Source organism: Microcaecilia unicolor, unplaced genomic scaffold (genome assembly GCF_901765095.1).
Source record: "Microcaecilia unicolor unplaced genomic scaffold, aMicUni1.1, whole genome shotgun sequence".
NCBI lineage: Eukaryota > Metazoa > Chordata > Amphibia > Gymnophiona > Siphonopidae > Microcaecilia > Microcaecilia unicolor.
Genome location: NW_021963194.1, coordinates 110,533 through 133,924, shown reverse-complemented (window position 1 = coordinate 133,924; position 23,392 = coordinate 110,533). Strand labels below are relative to the sequence as shown.

At 44.0% G+C, this 23,392-nt stretch overlaps 1 protein-coding gene across 1 annotated transcript in view; it reads left to right on the top strand.

Moving 5' to 3' along the window:
- Window positions 1-23,392, top strand: part of LOC115459061 (crossover junction endonuclease MUS81-like) — a gene marked incomplete at its 3' end in the record, with an annotated part of 132,934 nt that overhangs the window by 4,042 nt on the left and 105,500 nt on the right. The window contains exons 3-5 of the mRNA XM_030188925.1: window positions 1,447-1,576; window positions 2,115-2,245; window positions 2,515-2,613. Coding sequence (XP_030044785.1) covers window positions 1,447-1,576; window positions 2,115-2,245; window positions 2,515-2,613 — 360 coding nt within the window. The remainder of the gene's footprint in view (window positions 1-1,446; window positions 1,577-2,114; window positions 2,246-2,514; window positions 2,614-23,392) is intronic.

Genomic DNA, 23,392 nt, shown 5'->3' with positions numbered 1-23,392 from the left:
AACGAGGTAGTTAAACTACCGTTGCAACACTGGTCACATTTCCAGTTCAAAGTGGACTTGATTTTTTGAGAGAAACAGTAAGAAAAGCCGTTTAGGTATATTTTGTCTTTGCATTTAGAGGACTTATAAACCTCCATGCCTCAACTATCCATTCTTGATCTATGGCCCCCTTAAGAGATGCTCAGTCACATGTCAGGAAGTATTTTTTCACAGAGAGAGTGGTGGATACTTGGAATGCCCTCCCGCAGGAGGTGGTGGAGACTAAAACGGTAACGGAATTCAAACATGTGTGGGATAAACATAAAGGAATTCTGTTCAGAAGGAATGGATCTTCAGAAGCTTAGCCGAGATTGGGTGGCGGGGCTGGTGGTTGGGAGGCAGGGCTAGTGCTGGGCAAGACTTCTACAGTCTGTGCCCTGAAAATGGCAGATACAAATCAAGGTAAGGTATACACAAAAAGTAGCACATATGAGATATACTACTACTACTTGACATTTCTATAGCGCTACTAGGGTTACGCAGCACTGTACAGTTTAACAAAAAAGGACAGTCCCTGCTCAAAGGCGCTTACAATCTAAAGGACGAAATGACAAGTTGGGCAGTCTAGATTTCTTGAATAGTGGTTAGTTGTCAAAGGCGACATTGAAGAGATGGGCTTTGAGCAAGGATTTGAAGATGGGCGGGGGGGGGGGGGGGGGGGGGCTGGCGTATGGGCTCAGGGAGTTTATTCCAAGATATCTTGTTGGGCAGACTGGATGGACTACTACTACTATTTAGCATTTCTATAGCGCTACAGGTCTTTTTCTGCCATCATCTGCTACGTTACTATGATGCACGTTTAAGTATTTCAAGCGTAAATGACACATGCTGAAGTTATGAACACTGAAATATTATACTTGACAAACTGACGCATGTCAGAAAGTCATGTGCTATGTTGGATGTGCTCAAGTGTCACGCGCTTAAGTGACCGACAGTGGAAAAATTTAGTTCTGATGAAGCCATAGTAAATGTGGCGGAAAGAAGGTGTGACCAAAATATTTTCCTGGTGCTTAGAACTGAGAGTGTCTCTAACAGGGAAGAAAACGTATGACATTTATGCACTACTTATACCTTTATAAGAGCATTTGTAATAGTGGCCCTTCCCAACAGCATTTATATGCTATTAAGTGAACTGGTTTGCTTCAGCTATAGCACTAGGTCTAATGTGAAGGCAGTTAGTAGCTGAGTGTACTGTTAAGGGTAATTAGGAATGAGATGTATAGTCAGGTGGAATGAGAAGGCTCAGACTTCTTTGGAATGCCTGTTCCTGTGCTGGGTGGAAGCTGCTGAAAGTTGTGAATGTAGCATACAAATGTGGTTGGCTGGAAGGCTGTACTTTCTCTTAATTCCCCTCTGTGTTAGGGGATAGATGAAATATAAATGAATTCTGTGTTAAATTCTGTATAGGCTATCAGCTCACTGAAGAAGTACCCACTACCCCTTCAGAACGGAAAAGATGCAAAGATTCTGCAAAACTTTGGAGATGGGATCTGTAAAATGCTGGATGAAAAGCTTGAAAAATATTATGCTCAGTATGGTAGGTACAACAGATAATCCTGGTTTGCCCTGTAAAGCCCAGTGTACGATTTTACGTAATAATGCTGTGTATAGGAGGATATTTTTCAATTAAACATTCTACTTTTCTTTGGTTTTGAGCCTGGCTTTCTTGTGTTATCAGTGCGTTTTTTCTACTGAAAAAGGTGCCGGTACTCAAATGCCAGGGTCACTCTTTGGAGTGGGGTGATCACTGAGGGACCCACCCTATAATAGCCAGGCCCTCTGCAACCAGTCACAGAATCTATGACAAGGCACAATTGGTGTGTAGAGCCTGAACTCTTTCATTAAAACTTGGTCAATGGGTCAATTTTAGCAGATAATTGAAAAGGTGCCGGTACTCAGTACCCCCAAGTACCCCCACAAAAAAAGCCCTGTGTGTTATGCAGCTGAATTTCACAAGATTTGTAACTTATAAAACTAAAATTTAAAAATAATTTATAAAGGTGTACAAGGCTGGAAAAGAATTAAAACTGTCTTTCTAGGTAGTGATGCACCAATTCATTCTTTGGTGTGTTCAGAGCTGCAAGAAGTGTCAACCACAGAAAAGAGGAGGAAACCTATCCCACTTAAGACTTGCTCTGGTGATTTGCTGCCTCAGGAAATGGCTATGCAAGAAAAAAGGAATGAGAATCTCGGACCATCGCTCTCGGTTAGTATGTGGACTCCAAAAAGAAACAGAACACTGGGCAGTATTAGTATGTGGGAGAGGTTCCTGCACATTAACACCCTGTGGACAACAGTTTGTAAAAGTCTTTCACCAGGCTTCCCTCGTGCATTTACCGCCCTAGAATGGGTATAGTGTGAGCAGTTGAAGAACAAGACAGACAAATACATACACCCCTTCACTTGCCATAGTTCTTGTAGGATGAGAAATACTGTGATATATGATATTTAACTTCTGGTTGTTGTTTTGTCCAGAAAAGAAAAAAGGCAGAAGAGAAACAAACCCGCAAATATGTCCCTCAGAAATGCTCTGGTGGCTCTGCTGTTCTGCTGACACTGTACAGGGACAGCAAGGTATGTGTGGCAGAAGTGCTTCAGCTGATTGCCAGCTCTTCTAGGTTGCACCAGAACCAGCTTCTACATTGCTACATGATGTCAGTTTAGATTTTACCTTTTTGTGAAATGATTGGATTAACACTCTTGGGTATTTGTTGTAAACATTAGGAATGTAATTTTTAAAGCCACGTCCAGGGGTAAAATGATTCCTTATCATCATCATCAGCATCATCATCCTGCTAGTATTTCAGACCCAGGTTATATCTCCTTACCTGCAGATGGAGGTAGACACGTTAAAATTCCAGTGACATCACTGATATAAGAAATGGTGCAGCTAAATACCTTCCAGTATTTCTCTGCCTTTTCAACGGATGGTGTAGGTGGATTGGTGTAGCAGGTGGGTTTTTGTTTGTTTGTTTGTTTTCTACTGTTTCAACTAAATTGACCCTCAATCCACACTATGTTCACAAAACTAACAATGCTAAGTGGAGAATGCAACTAATACCAAACTGAGCTAACAAACATCTTATTTAAAAGAAATGGAAAAACCTCAGAGGTCCATAGACCGGTCTGAGGAAAGCTCCTTTGATGCTTAGTTAAAGCTTACTCGGGGCTGTTCACACTGAACCTCAATCTATCATCCGCAAAAACCCTTTCATCTATACTTATTCATTCCACATCTTTTATTTTACCCAAAAATTATTTTTGTGTCTCTTTTATATATAAAAACTCATATGACATGCAGCGCACGTATCTATACCAACGGGGCCCGTTTCACCTTCTGGTTTCATCAGGGTTATAGTGCTTTAACTGATATCTGCCATTATCTTTCCAGGCTGACTCTGTGCCAGACTTTCTGAGCTTTAGGCTACAACTCTTGGCTCTAAGGTTGTCTCACCAGGAGATTTCCTCCCAGAGTCTGAGTTGTAACCCAATCCTTCATTAGGTTTGAGGGGTAATGTTTTCCCCCATCTGCATCCTGCAGGCCTCGGCCTATGGGCCTTTATGAGGCTTACTGTAGTGGGGGACAGCAGGGGAAGTTCCTTCCACCCCCAGCCTCTGCAGAAAAAAAATAAAGCGTTGGGGTTGGCTGCTGCTTCTCTTTGCTCAAGGAGTGGAGCTTTATGTTTAAATCATTTTTATTTGGATCAAAACAACAACAAATTCACTGCATGTGTTTACAGATTTGTTCAAATTCAACTTCAATTCTTAACAAGTTCACATACCTTGGATTATTTTCATTCCCAAACCTCCCTCCCTTTCCCATTCCATGTTTCGTCAACTGGGATAACAGAACAATTAACTATTAACAGCAGTTCACATTTCCTTGTCTCCAATCCTAAATCTTCGTATCTTCCCACCCCCCACCCTTCCCACCCCAGCCCAACTTCTTCTTCTTCTGCTACCATGTAATTAGTTCAAATATTCAGCAGATAACTACGTGCTGCTGGCGTCATAGTGTCCCAAAAGGGATGCCACTTCTGTCGAAATGTTTTCCCAATCTCTGAGTCAAAGTCTTTGACGGCCATACGTTCTATCCGCATCAAGGATATCATACGGGTCCGCCACTGTTGCCATGTGGGATATTTATATGACATCCATTCAGATAGTATCGTCTGCTTGCCAACGATTATTGCCCGCAGTACAAATGCTGTATATCCTTTTCTGGGCCTTGTCCCCAGCTTAGGCTGCCCAAAGAGCAAAGAAAACTCATAGTGCCACCGCTGACCCCATATCCTGTTCACAGTAAGTATGATTTGTTTCCAGAACTTCTGGATACCCACACAGGACCAGTACATGTGGCCCAAAGTTGCTCCATCCGCGCCACACTTTGGACATTCTCCCCAGGGTGACAACCCCATATAGAATGCTCTCTTCGGTGGTATGTGCAGACGTAAGGCCATCTTATATTGTAATTCCCAGTGTGTTGCTAGGTTTGTGGCTCGTCGTATCTGCAAGATATGATTTTTCAGCTGTTGTGTCGTAACCACTTCTTGTAAGTCTGCTGACCACTGTTGTGCCAGTCTGTGGTATTCTATTTCTGGGGCCGTGTCTCGTATATGTCTGTGGTGATATGACATTGGCACCCTCTGTTGGGACTCCAGCGAAAAAGCCGCTGATAGTTCCTCTTGTACGTCCTCTGTCAAAGAAGTCCATGGCAGGGATAATATATAATGCTTTAATTGTCCGTAGTAAAAATAATCCCTGTCTGGCAGGGCATATTCTTCTTGTAGATCAGAGAATGTCCTAATTTTGCCCTCTCTAGTCACCACCTGGAGTAGGTATACAATGCCTTTATCTTTCCATCTGTGAAAAACAGTGTATAATTGTCCTGGTACAAAGGCGGGATTATCACATATGGCCAGGTAAGGTGTTACTTTTGTCGAAAAATGATGTAAACGGCACACCCACCCCCACACCGCTTTTGCAGTGTTCATAATTCCAGAATATTTCAGGATATTTGGCATGGGTGCACCTGTGCTATGCAAATAATAACTAAAATGAATTTCCGGACTTAAGCCCAGCTCCATGGATGCATTAGTATAGTCACTTGTATGTCTATACCAGTCATTTATTTGTCTCATGCCACTAGCAATATTCAAGAAACGTATATTTAGAAGCCCCAGCCCCCCGTATTCCACTGGTATACTTAAGGATGAAATTGGGAGGCGGGCGAAAGCTTTCCTTCTAATAAGTTCTGGGAGAAGAGGATATTTCTCTGGTAAGTGAACAAATTTTGCTTGTGCTTTCGGAACTTGAAGATTGGGGTTTAAAGGAGGAACTGTAAGTTAGTGATAGGCTGATATCCTTAATACTTTAGCAAGTTTTAAATTACGGAAAAACTCAAAAAACACTAAGATGGAGTCAGCAGTCCAGCAGCGAGAGGGGTGCTATCCAGTCTTTTGCATTGAGTGTCACATGTATGATTATCTCCCAATTGGTGAGGTGTCATATGTGTGTGCCCGATGCAAAGAGCTCCTAGCTCTCAGAGAACGTGTCCGTTCCCTTGAGGCTAGAGTAGCAGACTTGATGGAGCTGAGGGAGACAGAGAGGTACATAGAGGAGACCTACAGGGATGTTGTAGAGAAGTCCCACCTCCAGTCAGGTAGCCCCTGTGCTACCTTGGAGGAGGGAGGTCTCCTAGAAGGAGAGCATCACCCTGGTGAAGTAGGAAGTACTCCTGTAGCCAGGACCTGCCCACCAGGGGATGTATTATCCTTTCGCACCGAGGATATATCTCCAAATGTTGCCCGGGAGGGAAAGGTTAGGACAGCTGTTGTACTTGGTGATTCGATCATTAGGCATATAGATAGCTGGGTGGCTGGTGGACGTGAGGATCGCCTGGTGACTTGCCTGCCTGGTGCGAAGGTGGCGGACCTCACGTGTCACCTAGATAGGATTCTAGATAGTGCTGGGGAGGAGTCCGCTGTCTTGGTACATGTGGGTACCAATGACATAGGAAAATGTGGGAGAGAGGTTCTGGAAGCAAAATTTAGGCTCTTAGGTAGAAAGCTGAAATCCAGATCCTCCAGGGTAGCATTTTCTGAAATGCTACCTGTGCCACGCGCAGGGCCCAAGAGACAGGCAGAGCTCCAGAGTCTCAATGCGTGGATGAGACGATGGTGCAGGGAGGAGGGCTTTAGATTTGTTAGGAACTGGGCAACATTCTGGGGAAGGGGGAGCCTATTCCGAAAGGATGGGCTCCATCTTAACCAGAGTGGGACCAGGCTGCTGGCATCGGCGTTTAAGAAGGAGATAGAGCAGCTTTTAAACTAGAAATGGGGGGAAGGCCGACAGTCGCTCAAAAGAGCATGGTTCGGGATAAGGTATCTTTCAAAGATATCACCATAACAGGGAAGATAGAGTATCCTGATAGTGAGGTTGCAAAAGAGATTGTAGTAGATCGGGTATCTTTAAATAACAATAAAAATCAGACAAAAGATTGCCAATTAATACTGTCAAGTACTAAGCATGATGTACTTAGGAACAACAAACATAGTTTGAAATGTCTATATGCGAATGCCAGGAGCCTAAGAAATAAGATGGGGGAGTTAGAATATATTGCACTAAATGAAAAATTAGATATAATAGGCATCTCTGAGACCTGGTGGAAGGAGGATAACCAGTGGGACACTGTCATACCGGGGTACAAATTATATCGTAGTGATAGGGTGAATCGGATTGGTGGAGGGGTAGCATTGTATATTAACGAGAGCCTTGAATCAAATAGATTGAAAATTCTGCAGGAAGCAAAACACTCCTTGGAATCACTGTGGATTGAAATTCCATGTGCAAAGGGGAAAAGGATAGTGATAGGAGTGTACTACCGTCCGCCTGGCCAGGACGAACAGACGGATGCGGAAATGTTAAAGGAAATCAGGGACGCAAACAAACTGGGCAACACAATAATAATGGGGGATTTCAATTACCCGCATATAGACTGGGGTAATGTAACATCTGTACACGCAAGGGACATAAGATTTCTTGATGAAATCAAGGACAGCTTCATGGAACAGCTAGTTCAGGAGCCGACAAGAGAAGGAAAAATACTAGACTTAGTCCTTAGTGGTGCTCATGATCTAGTGCAGGGGGTAACGATACGAGGGCCGCTTGATAACAGTGATCATAATATGATCGGTTTTGATATTGGCATTGAAGGAAGTGAAACTAGGAAATCAAGTACGCTAGCGTTTAACTATAGAAAAGGTGATTACGACAAAATGAGAAAAATGGTGAAAAAAAGACTGAAAGGAGCAGCTCGCAGAGTAAAAAACTTGCATCAGGCGTGGATGCTGTTTAAAAACACCATCCTGGAGGTTCAGGACAAATATATTCCACGTATTAGAAAAAAGGGAAAAAAGACTAAACGTCAGCCGGCGTGGCTAAACAGTAAGATAAAGGAAATCATTAGAGCCAAAAAACAATCCTTCAGAAAGTGGAGAAGAGAACCAACTGAAAGTAACAGGATAGATCATAAGGAATGCCAAGCCAAATGCAAAGCGGAGATAAGGAGGGCAAAAAAGGACTTTGAGAAGAAATTAGCGTTGGAAGCAAAAATACATAGTAAAAACTTTTTTAGATACATTAAAAGCAGGAAACCGGCCAAAGAGTCGGTTGGGCCGCTGGACGAAAATGGTGTTAAAGGGGCGATCAAGGAGGACAAAGCCGTAGCGGAGAAATTAAATGAATTCTTTGCTTCGGTCTTCACCGAGGAGGATTTGGGGGGGACACCGGTGCCGGAAAGAATATTTGAAGCGGGGGAGTCGGAGAAACTAAACAAATTCTCTGTAACCTTGGAGGATGTAATGGGTCAGTTCAGCAAGCTGAAGAGTAGTAAATCACCGGGACCTGATGGTATTCATCCCAGAGTATTAATAGAACTAAAAAATGAACTTGCGGAGCTACTGTTAGAAATATGCAATCTGTCCCTAAAATCAAGTGTAATACCGGAAGACTGGAGGGTAGCCAATGTTACTCCGATTTTTAAGAAAGGTTCCAGAGGAGATCCGGGAAATTATAGACCGGTGAGTCTGACGTCGGTGCCGGGCAAGATGGTGGAGGCTATTATTAAGAATAAAATTGCAGAGCATATACAAAAACATGGACTGATGAGACAAAGTCAGCACGGATTTAGTGAAGGGAAGTCTTGCCTCACCAATCTAATGCATTTTTTTGAGGGGGTAAGCAAACATGTGGACAATGGGGAGCCGGTTGATATTGTATATCTGGATTTTCAGAAGGCGTTTGACAAAGTGCCGCACGAAAGACTCCTGAAGAAATTGCAGAGTCATGGAATCGGAGGTAGGGTATTATTATGGATTAAGAACTGGTTGAAAGATAGGAAGCAGAGAGTAGGATTGCGTGGCCAGTATTCTCAGTGGAGGAGGGTAGTTAGTGGGGTCCCGCAGGGGTCTGTGCTGGGTCCGTTGCTTTTTAATGTATTTATAAATGACCTAGAGATGGGAATAACTAGTGAGGTAATTAAATTCGCCGATGACACAAAATTATTCAGGGTCGTCAAGTCGCAGGAGGAATGTGAACGATTACAGGAGGACCTTGCGAGACTGGGAGAATGGGCGTGCAAGTGGCAGATGAAGTTCAATGTTGACAAGTGCAAAGTGATGCATGTGGGTAAGAGGAACCCGAATTATAGCTACGTCTTGCAAGGTTCCGCGTTAGGAGTTACGGATCAAGAAAGGGATCTGGGTGTCGTCGTCGATGATACGCTGAAACCTTCTGCTCAGTGTGCTGCTGCGGCTAGGAAAGCGAATAGAATGTTGGGTGTTATTAAGAAGGGTATGGAGTCCAGGTGTGCGGATGTTATAATGACGTTGTATCGCTCCATGGTGCGACCGCACCTGGAGTATTGTGTTCAGTACTGGTCTCCGTATCTCAAAAAAGATATAGTAGAATTGGAAAAGGTACAGCGAAGGGCGACGAAAATGATAGTGGGGATGGGACGACTTTCCTATGAAGAGAGGCTGAGAAGGCTAGGGCTTTTCAGCTTGGAGAAGAGACGGCTGAGGGGAGATATGATAGAAGTGTATAAAATAATGAGTGGAATGGATCGGGTGGATGTGAAGCGACTGTTCACGCTATCCAAAAATACTAGGACTAGAGGGCATGAGTTGAAGCTACAGTGTGGTAAATTTAAAACGAATCGGAGAAAATTTTTCTTCACCCAACGTGTAATTAGACTCTGGAATTCATTGCCGGAGAACGTGGTACGGGCGGTTAGCTTGACGGAGTTTAAAAAGGGGTTAGATAGATTCCTAAAGGACAAGTCCATAGACCGCTATTAAATGGACTGGAAAAATTCCTCATTTTTAGGTATAACTTGTCTGGAATGTTTTTACGTTTGGGGAGCGTGCCAGGTGCCCTTGACCTGGATTGGCCACTGTCGGTGACAGGATGCTGGGCTAGATGGACCTTTGGTCTTTCCCAGTATGGCACTACTTATGTACTTATGTACTTATATTTAGAAGCCCCAGCCCCCCGTATTCCACTGGTATACTTAAGGATGAAATTGGGAGGCGGGCTCTTTTACCTTTCCAGAGGAACTTTTGTACATGTTGATTCAAAAGCCTCTCCTCCCTCCCTCTTAAATATAATGGGACTGTTTGGAATATATATATCCATCGCGGGGCAACGCTCATATTAAACAGAGCAATCCTTCCCAGTAGAGACACGGGGAGTGCGCTCCAAGCCTGTAACTTCAGTTTAGTTTCGTTAAGTAGCTTTTGCAGGTTAAGTTCGTATAATTGTGTAAGATCTGCAGGGATGCGCACTCCTAAATATTTGATGAAATTCTTTTCCCATCTGAGGGGAAATTTATTTTTCCATCCTTGACCTTCTCCCTGTACCACCTCTAAGGCATACGATTTGGATAAATTTAACTTAAAACCCGAAATCCCGCCAAATTTCTCTATTTCTTTTAACAACGCCTCCATGGAGCTAGGTGGATCCGTTATTGTTAACAGTAAGTCGTCAGCAAAGGCCAATACTTTCACAGTCTGGCCCGCCACCGACACCCCTGCGATACTTCCATGGCTCATTAATGTACGCAGCAATGGTTCCAGGTATATCACAAATAAGGCTGGGGATAGGGGACATCCCTGCCTGGTTCCCCTCATGATCTCAAACTCTTTCTCCCTTATCCCATTTACAAGCACACTTGCCCCTGGCCTACTGTAAAGTGTTTTAACTGCTTGTACGAACCAGCCTTGTATCCCCATCGCATGCATAGTTTGAAATAAGTATCTCCACCCCACCCTATCGAACGCCTTTTCGGCATCCATACTCACGACTACTGATGGCTCCTTCCTATCTTGGCAACTCGACATTGCCAATAACAGGCGTCGTACATTATGTGTTGCCTGCCTATTTCGCACAAATCCAACTTGTTCTGTATTAATCAATTTTGGTAAATATTGTGCTAATCTTTTTGCAAGTATCCTTGCCAACAGTTTCGTATCAACATTTATTAGTGATATTGGTCTAAAGTCCTCAGCTCTATTCAATGGCCTTCCTGGTTTAGGTATCAACGTGATTAAAGCCGGATTTGCATATGCCGGGAATACCCCCTTCTCTATCACCTCTTCGTAATATTCCAGCAACGCTACTAGTGCCTCCCGGGGCAATGTTTTATAATATTCCCCTGTGTAGCCATCAGGGCCTGGTGCGGAGCGATGCTTTAGTCCCTTAATTGCCTGTTGTAGCTCAGTTAAATCCAGCGGGGCATTAAGGGCGGCCACTTCTTCGGGCAACAGTGTTGAGAGACCCGCCTTTGCTAGATAATCGTGTACTAAGCTATCATTTGGGGGTGCCTCAGACGAGTAGAGTGAGGCATAGTATTTGGTAAAAATTTGCCCTATTTCTTTTTGTTTTACTGTAAGTCTGCCTCCTTCCTCCTGTAGCGCAGCCACCACCCGGGATCCCCCCCAGTTCTTTATTACCCTAGTCAATAGGCGCCCTGTCCTATTCCCAAAACGCTGTAACTTGTATTTATAATATATCGCTGATCTAGTCTCATTTTCATGAAGTAAGGTGTTCAAAGTAGTCTGCATCACTTTCAAGGTCTCTAAGTTATGTGATGTGGGTCTATGCATATGGGTACGTTTAGCTTTAGCCAGTTGCTTTTCCAACTGCAGTATGGTTGCAGCTCGGCGTTTCTTTCTTAAATTACAATAGGCAATGATATCCCCTCTAAGGACTGCCTTTGATGCAGACCAGTACAAGGTCGGATCTGCCAGTGCATGTGCCCCATTGTGGGTTGCATATTCTTCCCATCTTTTTGCCAGGTATTCCTGAAATTGGGGTTCGTTATGGAGGTATGCCGGGTATCTCCACCCTGCCCCCCCAACATCTCCAGGCGCCTCTAATTCTATCCACACCAAGGCATGGTCTGATACCTCCTCCGGCCCTATACAAGCTGCCCTCACCTGGGAGAACATAGACCTCTCTATTAATATATAATCTAATCTCGCTAAGGTACCATGAGCCCTGGATCTATGTGTATAGTCTCTCTCACCGGGATGTAACACCCTCCACACATCTACTAAATTCAAAGTTTTTGCAAACATAGGTAGCTCCCTTGCCCTTTGCCCAGAGTAATGTATGGAAGCTGGATTTGAGGTGTCCTCAGTTGGGTCTAAGGTTAAATTAAAGTCCCCAAGAGCTAAAATCTTCTCTATTTTGTGTTGAAGGCACCTGCTCCCCAGGTCCCGAAAAAATTCTCGGTCATGTTCATTTGGCCCATATATTCCTACCAGTAAAAATTCCATACCTTGTACCCATACCCGTAGTATAATGGATCTACCCTGCTTCCCTTTCTCCTCCACAGATACCTTACACGCTAGACCTTTTCTAAAGAGTACTGCCACTCCTCCCTTCCTTCCTTTAGCAGCCACCGCATAGCATTCTCCCACCCACGATCTCTGTAATTTTTTGTGTTCCTCGTCACTAAGACGTGTTTCTTGCAAACAGGCAATATCAGCTCGGTGTCTTTTAAGGGCCGTCAGAATTTTATTCCGTTTTATAGGGGATGTAATACCCCCTACATTCCATGTTATCACTCTAAGTGGCATGTCTGTAGATTATCTCTAACCTTCTGGTTTTGGCCTTATCATGTGTATTTATAAAACCGTTACTCTCTAAGCCTCTACTTATCTGCCTCACAGCTGTTTCTTGTATTGTGTTGTTGACAAGGCCCCAGTAGTTATTATATATATCGGGCTTCCCCCCTTCCTCCCATTTCCCTCCCCCCTCCCATCCCCTTAACTCCCCAGCTATGTAATCACCCTTTTCCATCCCCTAGTCAAGCCAGGTGATGAAACTGTGACCCCAGTAACCATTCGAGACCCCGCACCCCACAAGTTAACAGGTTGTTATACATTTTACTCATACATAACTTACACACCCCGTTTCCGCAAGGCGTTCCTCTGGCTTTTAGTTAAGTCCAGGTCAAACAGCTTCCAATATTTTATTCTCTATTAAGTACTTTTTAGCGTCTGCCGCTTTAGGAAATATTTGCCATTTGTCTTGCACAAAAATTGCTAACTGGGCTGGATATTGCAGTCTGAAGCGGATTTTCTTCTGTGCCAAAGATGCACAGATACCATGAAATTGTTTCCGTTTTTCTTGCACAGTGGTAGAATAATCCTGAAATATCAATATATTCCTGTTGTTATGTTTTAAAGTATCTCGTTTTAGTTTAAAGCCTTGAAGTATTTCAATTTTGTGGCGGTAGTTTAATATCTTCGCGATGACCACACGTGGCTGGTTTCGATCTTCCATTCTCCGACCCACACGGTGCGCCCTTTCTATCACAATTGGGCCCATTGTGTCTGTTAGGGCTAGTTCCTTGGAAAGCCATGTTTCTAACCACGTTTCGAGATTGCGCTCAGGTAGTGCCTCGTCCAGGCCCACAATACGTATATTATTCCTGCGTGCTCGATTCTCGTGGTCATCTAGTAAGCACCTCTGTTCCTCTAATTGTTGGCGCAGGCTTGCAATATCTGGGCCATACGTACGGGAGTCGTCCTCAACCGCCGAAACCCTGGTCTCTAGATCGCTCACCCGGATTCCCAATCCATCTAGTGCTGTCTGGTAGGTTTCCAGTTTATTGTTCAGCGCTATCCACTTCGGCTCCCAGGCCCTCTCGATCGCTTGTGTTAATTGCGATAGTTGGGAGTCTGTGAATGAGGGCCCTGGCGCCATTATCTCTTCAGCCATCTTGGCCTCTCCGCTACTCGTTTTATTTTTATCTTTCTTCGTGGTTTTTTGCGCCATTGCAGCCAGCGGCGATTTAAGGTACTTTTCCATATAATGAAAGCGGATTGTAAAAGTCTAACTTGCGATAATTAATCTTTAGTGGAGTCGGGGTCTCGGAGCCTCGGGAGCACGCTGCTTCCTAGCTCATGACGTCACCGGAAGTCCCCCAGGAGTGGAGCTTTAAAAACCAAACAAAAAGCAAATAGAGAGAAAGTTTTGGAAGCAGAAAAGCAGAAATGCTTGGTTAGAGTTGGTGGTAGGCCAGTTCAGGCAGGTCCCATGTCTTCCAATCCTGTTTCTTCAGGTGTTAAGACAGTTCGTGAGCCACTTTGCTGGGGCCAGTGCAGTCTGATACTGACAGATGCCAGCCAGAACTGCAGGGCTGGGGGTCCTGGTGCACCTTCATGGCTGGCTCCTTTTGCCCTGTGTGCAATGGGGAGTTTGAAGGTATGCAGGGGAGAGCTTTGGAGAAATGCCCTAGATGTCCCCTGAGGGCAGGATATGGTTGAGGCCTTCAATCCTCCCATGACAGTGTTAAATTCAGTAGGAATGGTGGCCACTATGTTCCTCCATTAGTCTTATATTAAAAAAAACCAAACAAACGTTTACTGCAGGAAAAGAGAGTAAACAATGATCATTAGCTTTGTAAGTATGCTTAGATGGTAATCTATACCAAAGGTTTTAGAGGTGAATAGGAGCTTGCCCAAAGAGAGACTATGTACTAGACATGAAGTTTTATATACAGTTCTGGATTTTAGTGGCAGTCAATGAAGCTTGCGCAAAGAGGAATAACCCTGTTATATTTGTTACATTTAAAAATCAATCTTGCTGCAGTATTTTGCAGTAGATGAAGTCTTGAGTGTAATTTTAGTGTAATGCCTATATATGCAGCGTTGCAGTAGTTTAATTGAAAAAGAATCATAGATTAAACAACTAAAGCAAAATATTCTTCATGAAGGCAATTGAGATCTGATCCATTCCTGCTTTTAATTTTTTTTTTTATTATTGAACTACAAGATATTACAATACAATAAAACATAATCAAATTAGCCAAGTGGATACATATAAAAGTTCATCCCCCCCCCCCCTGGTCCCCAAAACAAACCATATCCAACCTACCCGCCCACTCCCCCCTTATCAGATAGGATTAAAAAGAAACATCTGCGATCACCAGTGTTGACTTCATGGCATCGGTGTCTGGGGTGCTTGCACCAGCCATGCCTCTTTCTGCTGCCTCTAAAGCCTCCAGTCTGCGATGAGGCCTCTGACCCTAGTGCCTTGTGCATTACTGGTGTCGACAGCCACTCGTGCTTTCACCGCCTCAAATTCGGTGGAGAGAGCTTCACTGGAGTCACGGGTGGAGCCTACACCTTGACGCCTCTCCAAACATAGGGCATCTGGCTCCAGGTCATCTGGACCTGCATAAACGATAGCCCTAATCCAAGGTGTCCTTTATTCCTTCAGGCTGATTCTCAAATGAGTCACTGAACATACGGCTCTGTTGGGGTCACAGTCATTACCCTTATCTGATGAAAGACAGAGTAACAGTCTTTAGCATATAGAAGATATGACATCACAGGCTTGGTCAGATTAAGTTCTGTGATACATATGTTAAATTGTGACAGGGGCTTTAATCTCTACAGCCCACCTTGGAACACTCATGGCCCATCAACATAGGCGGTCGGTGGCCCAACTGTTTGGGGAGGTTAAAGGGGGCGGGGTTTAGGGGTGGTACCAGCGGTGGGGCTTACATCCATAATTGTCTGACAACACACCTAGCTCCGCCCCCACCTAGCCCTGCCCTTGTTGACAAGATGTGTTTTAAAATTCAATCAAAACTTGTACAGACATAAGAAACCTATCTAGCCCATTATATGGACTGAAGCCAGTAGGCAGAGCATGCCACCATTTTCACTCACCCAAAACAATAGCAAATGCTATTGAAAACAATAGCAAAATATTATTAGAAATGAGGAACTGCCTATGTATGGTCTATGTGTAAAAAGTCAAAAGCTGTTCCAGTTGGATAGGATGTGCCTTACAAGATGGAGGACAAAAAAAAAAAAAAAAAAAAATATATATATATATATTTATTGTACTTATTTTAAAGTTTTTCATTTATTTGAAAACTTTCCATATATAGATATAGATATTATGAAATAAAAATTGAATACCACTAAAACAGCTTTAAAAATATTGTAGCTGGTAGAGACAGCAGTTATAAACTCTCAATTTTGTGCTCATTTTTCTACACTGTTCTATACAATAGAAATGGCCAAATTCAGTGAGGGTATCCTTTTTCCTGATGGGTTCATCTTAGCAGCTGTTGTAATGTGCCTTAGGAAGCCTGGTGTTATAAAATAAGATGGACTATATTGAAATTAAATGGAAGTAAAATTAAACTCACCTTTCATTAGGGCACATGAAATCACATCTTCACAGGTCTGTTTTCAATCTAACCTTCTTGGGCTCCTCCACCTCCTGTGGCCACCTCCGTTTCAAAACTACAGCCAGCCAGCCAGCACCTCTTCCTCCCCCGCCCCATTCAACCCACGGCTCCTTCCTTAGCGGTTCTGACCACTGGAAAAAAAAAGAAAACTTGTATCTTCCTCTTCCCGCCGGCGCCCACCCCCCGCTCACTTCTTTTCTTACCCGGTGACCTGCCTGACTCGCTACCTCCCTAAAGCTCTTTTCCCAGCGGTTCTGAGCACTGAAAAAAATAATCAGCTGCCGGTATAGAGCCACGTGCTGCGACTCTCACTCAAGGTTCACAGCCACGCTCTGCCGGAACGGCAGCAGGAAGTGTGTCACAGGGGGAGTTTCCAGGCAGAGCTGTTTGTGAGTGAGTGTTGCAGCACATGGCACTATACCGGCAGCTCTTTTTTTTTTCTGTGCTTAGATTTGCTGGGGAAGGAGCCTTAGGGAGGTAGAGAATTGGGCAGGCAGCCAGGTAAAAAAGAAGTGAGCAAGCGGTGGGGACGGGGGCACCGGTGGGGAGAGGAAGATACAATTTATTTTTGCGCCTGCCCTGAATTCGAGGAGGGCAGGAGGTACTGACAGAGGAGGCAGGAATTAGCCTCCCCAAGCCTCTTATACGGGGTGCCTATGCCCATCAACTGCCTGGAGACCCACATGGTCTACTTGGCTCTGGCAGAGTTTCACCTCCTGTTCTGGGGAAAGGCGTCCAGTTGATGAACAATGCTACAGCGGTTGTCAGTATGAACAAGCAGGGAGGCACCAGGTGTCAAGCAGCATCCCTTTCTTATTCGGTGGAGTCAAATCTCCTAGCACTATCAGTAGCCCACATAACCTGCAAGGACAATGTTCAGGTAGATTTCCTTAGCTGCTCCTTCATTACATTACATTACACTTGGACTTATATCCCACTAATTCTATCAAGTTCTAAGCGGGCTACATATTTCAAGAGTGCCAGAACATTCTCTTGGAAAACACTAATGGATTCAATAACCAATTTAAATAAATTTCCTAAATAAAATGGTTTTCACATTTCTCCTAAAGGAGAGGTATGGTTGGGAGATAGTAAGTTTCTCAACTATATCTCTTCATAGACGAGCAACCTGAACAGCCAAAGAACCATCGAAAATTGCTTTTTTTTCCTCTAATTGATGGAAAAGTAAAATAACCATCTATATATATAAAAGGCACCACCAACATTCTAATACTACTACTTAACATTTCTAGAGCGCTACTAGGGTTACGCAGCGCTGTACAAATTAACAAAGAAGGACGGTCCCTGCTCAAAGGAGCTTACAATCTAAAGAACGAAATGTCAAGTTGGGGCAGTCTAGATTTCCTGAGTTGATGTGTAGTGGTTAGGTGCCAAAGGCGACATTGAAGAGGTGGACTTTGAGCAATGATTTGAAGATGGGCGGGGGGGGGGGGGGGGCCTGGCGTATGGGTTCAGGGAGACCGTTCCATGCATGGGGTGAGGTGAGGCAGAAAGGGCGGAGCCTGGAGTTGGTGGTGGTGGAGAAGGGTACTGAAAGGAGGGATTTGTCCTGAGAGCGGAGGTTACGGGTAGGAACGTAAGGGGAGATGAGGGTTGAGAGGTAAGGAGGGGCTGCAGATCGAGTGCATTTGTAGGTTAGTAGCAGAAGCTTGAACTGAATGCGGTACCTGATTGGAAGCCAATGAAGTGACTTGAGGAGAGGGGTGATATGAGTGTATCGGTCCAGGCGGAAGATAAGATGTGCAGCAGAGTTCTGAACGGACTGAAAGGGGGATAGATGGCTAAGTGGGAGACCAGTGAGGAGTAGGTTGCAGTAGTCAAGGCGAGAGGTAATGAGAGAGTGGATGAGAGTTAGGGTGGTGTGCTCAGAGAGGAAAGGGCGAATTTTGCTAATGTTATAGAGGAAGAAGCGGCAGGTCTTGGCTATCTGCTGGATATGCGCAGAGAAGGAGAGGGAGGAGTTGAAGATGACACCGAGGTTGCGGGCAGATGAGACGGGGACGATGAGGGTGTTATCAACTGAGATAGAGAGTGGAGGGAGAGGAGAAGTAGGTTTGGGTGGGAAGACAAGAAGTTCGGTCTTGGCCATGTTCAGTTTCAGGTGGCTGTTGGACATCCAGGCAGCAATGTCGGATAAGCAGGCCGATACTTTGGCCTGGGTTTCCGCAGTGATGTCAGGTGTGGAGAGATAAAGCTGGGTGTCATCAGCATAAAGATGATAGTGGAAGCCATGAGATGAGATCAGGGAGCCCAGGGAAGAGGTGTAGATTGAAAAAAGAAGGGGTCCAAGGACAGATCCCTGAGGGACTCCAACAGAGAGCGGGATGGGGGTGGAGGAAGCCTCACTTCCGTTTTTCATGGTGGTGTAGATATCCAGTTTCACGAATCACAGGCAGGAGTAAGGAGTAGGGAAACACGCTCCTCTCCTGCTGACCCTGCTGCCCGGGTTGCTCCCCTCCCCCCGCTGTATCGTCAGGGCATGGCTGAGGATCTCAAAGCACAGAACACCCTTCCTCCCCCTTACTTTTGTCCCTCCCTCCCCTTACATTTACATTTAAAACAACACCAGGGGCTTGCAACTCTGCCTCTCTCTGCTTATTCTCTCCCTCCGCCGAGAACTAGCATTAAACTGACCTTTTGAGTGGAAATTGGACTCACTCAAACATAGCCAGCAAGCTGAAATCTGCTGCTCTCCTGCTGACTCTGTTGCCCGGCCTGCTCCCCCCCCTCCCCCCCCCGCTGTCTCACCAGACCATGCTGAGGATCTCAGAGCACTGAACCCCCTTCCTCTCAGTTGCAATGTCAGAGAAAATGAGTGCAGGGAAGGTCAACCGCTCCCTCCCTCCCTTTACATTTAAAGCAACATCAGGGACTTGCATCTCTGCCTCTATCTGCTTATTCTCTCCCTTCGCCGGACAACTAGCATTAAATAGCCCTTATGAGTGGAAACCGTAAAACTGGTGTACAGAGAAATGGGAGTTACTTGATGCTTTTCTTGACAACAGACCTATTTTCCAGACTGCTGCTGCTGCCAGTTACATATAAAGCGCAGGACTCAGACAGGCTTGCCACTTTCAGAAGCCAACAACACTCTTTCTACACATTCACTCTGCAGGGGAGAGGAGAATCGATGGATGGCAAAAGGGGGGACAGGGGATAGAGGAGAATTGCTGGGTAGCTGGAGGGGGCACAGGGGAGACAGGAGAATAGCTGGGTGGATGGAGGGGGACAGAGGAGAGATAACAATCACACACACATTCACTCTCACAGACACACTCACACCCAGACTCAATCTCTCTCTCTCACACACACACACACGGTGCTGCCAACCACGCAGAGGGGGGAGAGGCAGGGGGTCCTGAGACCACAAGGGAGGAGAGGGGAACGCAGAGGGGGAGGGGGTCCTGAGACCTGTGAGGGGGGAGGGGGTCCTGAGGGGACAGGCATCTGTCACACACTCTCACAGTGTCTTCCTCACTCTCACACTATGTTGCACACTATCACATTCACTCTATGTGTCACACAGTCACTCACACACACTCTCGGTCTCATACACTCTCCTGGTCTCACAGAGAGTCTGTGTTTCACACACATACTCTCTCACACTCTGTCTCACACACACACACACACACACACTCTCACACACAGTGTACCTGTGTGAAACACACTCTCTCACACTCACTGTGTCTCACATACTCATTCAAACAAACACACTGTCATCCTCACACACATACTCTCTCACAGACACACTCGCACCCAGACTCACTCTCTGTCACACACAAACACTTGCACATTCACTTGCTCCCACACACACTCTCACAAACATACACACTCCGAGACCAAGCTTGCTACCGCCCGTTTCTTTTGTGTCAGAAACGGACCTTTTTCACCCTACACCCCCTCTCCCAAGTCGCTGCCTCTCCCTCCGCCCAGCAACTTTCCCTCCAGTCCCGCCCACACACACACCCAACAGACCTGCCATGCCGCTCCGATCTCTGCCCAAAGCTGCAGTACCGGACCAACAAAAACATCAGCTTCCTGTAAACAGCTCTGCAGCCGCTCCTCTCGCCTCACGTCGCTCCTACAGTGTCCTCCTCCAGGGGCACTGATGTCCAGGCGCGAGGACCGGCTGCACAGCCAACTGCCAGTCCTGATGGCCTCCTGCGGTGCCTCGCCTGCTTTGTTAAAACACCTGATGCTGATTTTGGACTGCCGCGCCGCCTCTGTGGATGGAGACAGTTGCTGGCCGCACGGAGAGGGGGGAGCAGCGGTGGCGACTTGGTGAGGGCGAGGGGGACAGTGGCAGCACAGACATGGGGGGGGGGGGGGAAGCGGTGCTAGCGCCCGTTTCATTCCTCTCTGAAACGGGCCTTTCACACTAGTTGTTATTAAATCTCCTCTTTCTTTGAGATGATATAGAGCAAAAATGATTAAACAACCTGGAATCTGAGCATACAAGGCTTTATTTAAAAAGTGCTAGTTTAAACTTTACTATAGCTTCTTTAGGCATCCAGTGAAATTTGCAATAATAAGGAGAAACACTATCATATTTAGTCAAGCCATATATCAATCTGACTGCCGTATTGTTTGAAGTTTTTAAATGAATGTTTCGTGCAACCCAGGTATATCACATTACAGTAGTCAAGGGATGAAAATTGAGTGCACTAACCTTTCGAATTGGGCTGTTTTCAAAGAATTTCCTGATAAAACTCAATTTTCTTATCACTAGAAAACTTTTTTTTGGTGACATAATTAATATCTGGTTCTAATGACACAGAACAATCTAAATTGACTCCCAAGATTTTAATAATTGGAGAGTAAAAATTCTACATTATTGATGGTAATCGACCGAGGATTTGTTTCAGGATGGAAATTAAAACATGGGAATATAGTTTTCTCTGTATTAAGCCTTAGCTTGTGATCTTTCATCCATTTTTTCTATTAATTTTATGTAGAAACTGATTTTTGTAACATCTAAATTAGAAATAGATTGAATTGGGATTAAGAACTGAGATATCATCTGCATATATGTAGTGAAGAAAATCATTTCTCTCTAGTAACTCTAGTGACTGAGTGATAGCATAAAGATGTTAAATAACACTGGAGAAAGTGGGGAACCCTGCAGAAGAACTCCGCATGGATTTCTCCAACTAAATGATAATTACCCCTCTGATTTTACTCTGTATGATCTCTGTGTCAAAAAACTCCTAAATCAATTCAATACCCTCCCTGAAATCCCTATATCCGCTAACTCTTGCAATAAAAGGATATGGTCTGCCAGATCAAAGACAGACTACAAATCGAACTAAAGTAACAAAGGCGCTTTTTCCTTCACTCAGTAATAGCTGTATGTGATCCAACAGAGAACACGGAACCGTCTCAGTACTAAAAAGGGTTCAATAGCCAGATTGAGAAGATTGTAGGCCATTATGTAAATATAAATAATGATTAAGCTGAATGGTTACCAGTCCTTCCATCAGTTTGGAAAGAATGGAATAGATGCCACAGGTCTGTAATTTGAAACTGTTTCTTTAGATATATGTGAATCCTTCAGCATGGGAGTAATAACAATCTCTATTAGACTGGCAGGAAAAATTCCCTGAGGTAGTTTTGCTTCAATCCAGAGATAAACATTTTATACTGAATGTTTTTGGGGCACATACCACTAAATATGGAGGGCAAGTGTCCAAAATGCAATATGAAGAAATATGTCTTTGAAATAATTTATGGAATGTCGACCATTCAGTTGTTGAAAAATAATTCCAGACTCTGTCGGCTGGTATATCCTGTTCAAGGTCTAATTTTGATGGTAGTTCTGGTTTAAACTTAATTGGTGGAGGAAAGGCAGTTTTTAAATTAGCTTATTTTTTCCAAGAGAAAATTATTAATTGATCTGCACTAGGTAATTTTTCTACTTTGTTTATGGAAGCCAGAGGATTAAAAAGAGAGTTCACTATTGAAAACAAATGTTTTGTATTGCCATTTTCTTTTTGAATTAGTTGAGAATAATATGTGTTCCTAGCTAAAGTAATTGCTTTCTTATAATTATGAATTGTCCTCCATTCATTTTTAGGTAATATGGAATTATCTTTAATCCATTTGCGTTCAAATTTCCTACATTCTCTTTTTAATTTCAGTATGCTATTTGTCGCTCTTTCGAGGCTTCTTTATTCTAGAGTGAAAAGGAGCAATGCTGTCCAATACCTCCTTACTTCATTTTCTAAGTCCAGATTTTTCCCTTTTGGTAATCTTAACAATACATTTTCCTAAAAGGCGTTTGGTTCTATTTTCCCTCTGGTTGTAATAGTTTGAGAGAATATATTTCTTACTTTCTGAAATTGAGTCCAGTATAATGTACTCTGTAATGATCAGACCATAAAAATTCGTCCCAGGTTACCTCTGTTATGTCTCCATCACTAAAGGTCACCAAATCTAATTGGTGAGTGGAGCAAGGAGATGCAATTTTATAATTTAATGAAGAAAAAAAGAACAGAATTGGTGTCTTTTAGTGCTTTGAAGATCTTCTACATGCATGTTAATGTCACCCAAAATTAAATTATATGGGTTTTCAATAGAAAGTTTTAAAACAAATTCACAGAATTGGGGATAAGCCCTGGATCATTTTCTGGGTGGGCAATAACATAATATACATGTTAATTGATGCTGGAGAGTAGAGATTTAATTGACAGGCTATCATTTCCAGTTCTGGAACGGTATATGAGTCTATGAGAGAAACATCTAGTATTTGCTTATAGATAGGGCTATCCCTCCTCCCTTTTTTCCTTTTGGGGTAGCAAAATAATACTGTAGCCTAAAGGTCAAAGATCATTAAGACGTGGATCATCCTCAGAAATAAGCCAGGTCTGTCAAAAAAGAGACATCTTGGCTGATGTTCTTCTAACCAATCCTGCTACTTTATTACCCACTGATTTTATATTAATATTTATTTATTTTGTTTATATATTCTTGTATTTCACTATTATCCAAGAACAAGTTTCGGTTCAAAGTGGCTTACAATGTACATTTTGGTGGAGTTAGTGTTGTGCAGTGTGGAGAGGGCATCTATAGTTCGTGTGGTTATTCGAAAATGCCTCTCCAAGTCGCACTTTGTCTGTTGGAAAGTGACCTCTTTGAAACATGTATGTGATGTGTTTGGTGAGGTACCATTGAACCAGTGTGGTGTGTTTTTCATCATGTAGTTGGGGCATTTGTCAAGTAGGCAGTATGCATGCACATATTTTGCCAATAGTGTCTTTACTGTGTCTAGTTGGGGTGGTTTGAACATGGTCCATATTCTGTCTGCTGCGGTGTGGTTGTCATGCATTTTGCAGTCCTGTAGGTAGTCTGTGATGTTTATTTGTGCTTTTGTAAGGTTTGATCTTGTGTTTATTTTATTTTTGCAGTACTGTGCAAGCTCCTCTGCAGTTGGTGGTGTTTCAGTTGTCGCCAATATGTTCTGGGTTTTCAAAGTTTGTTCATGAGTTTGAATATATTTTTCATATTGGTCTGGTCGAGGTTCGCAAATGTACTGTAGTGTTCTGCTTTTGCTTTCTT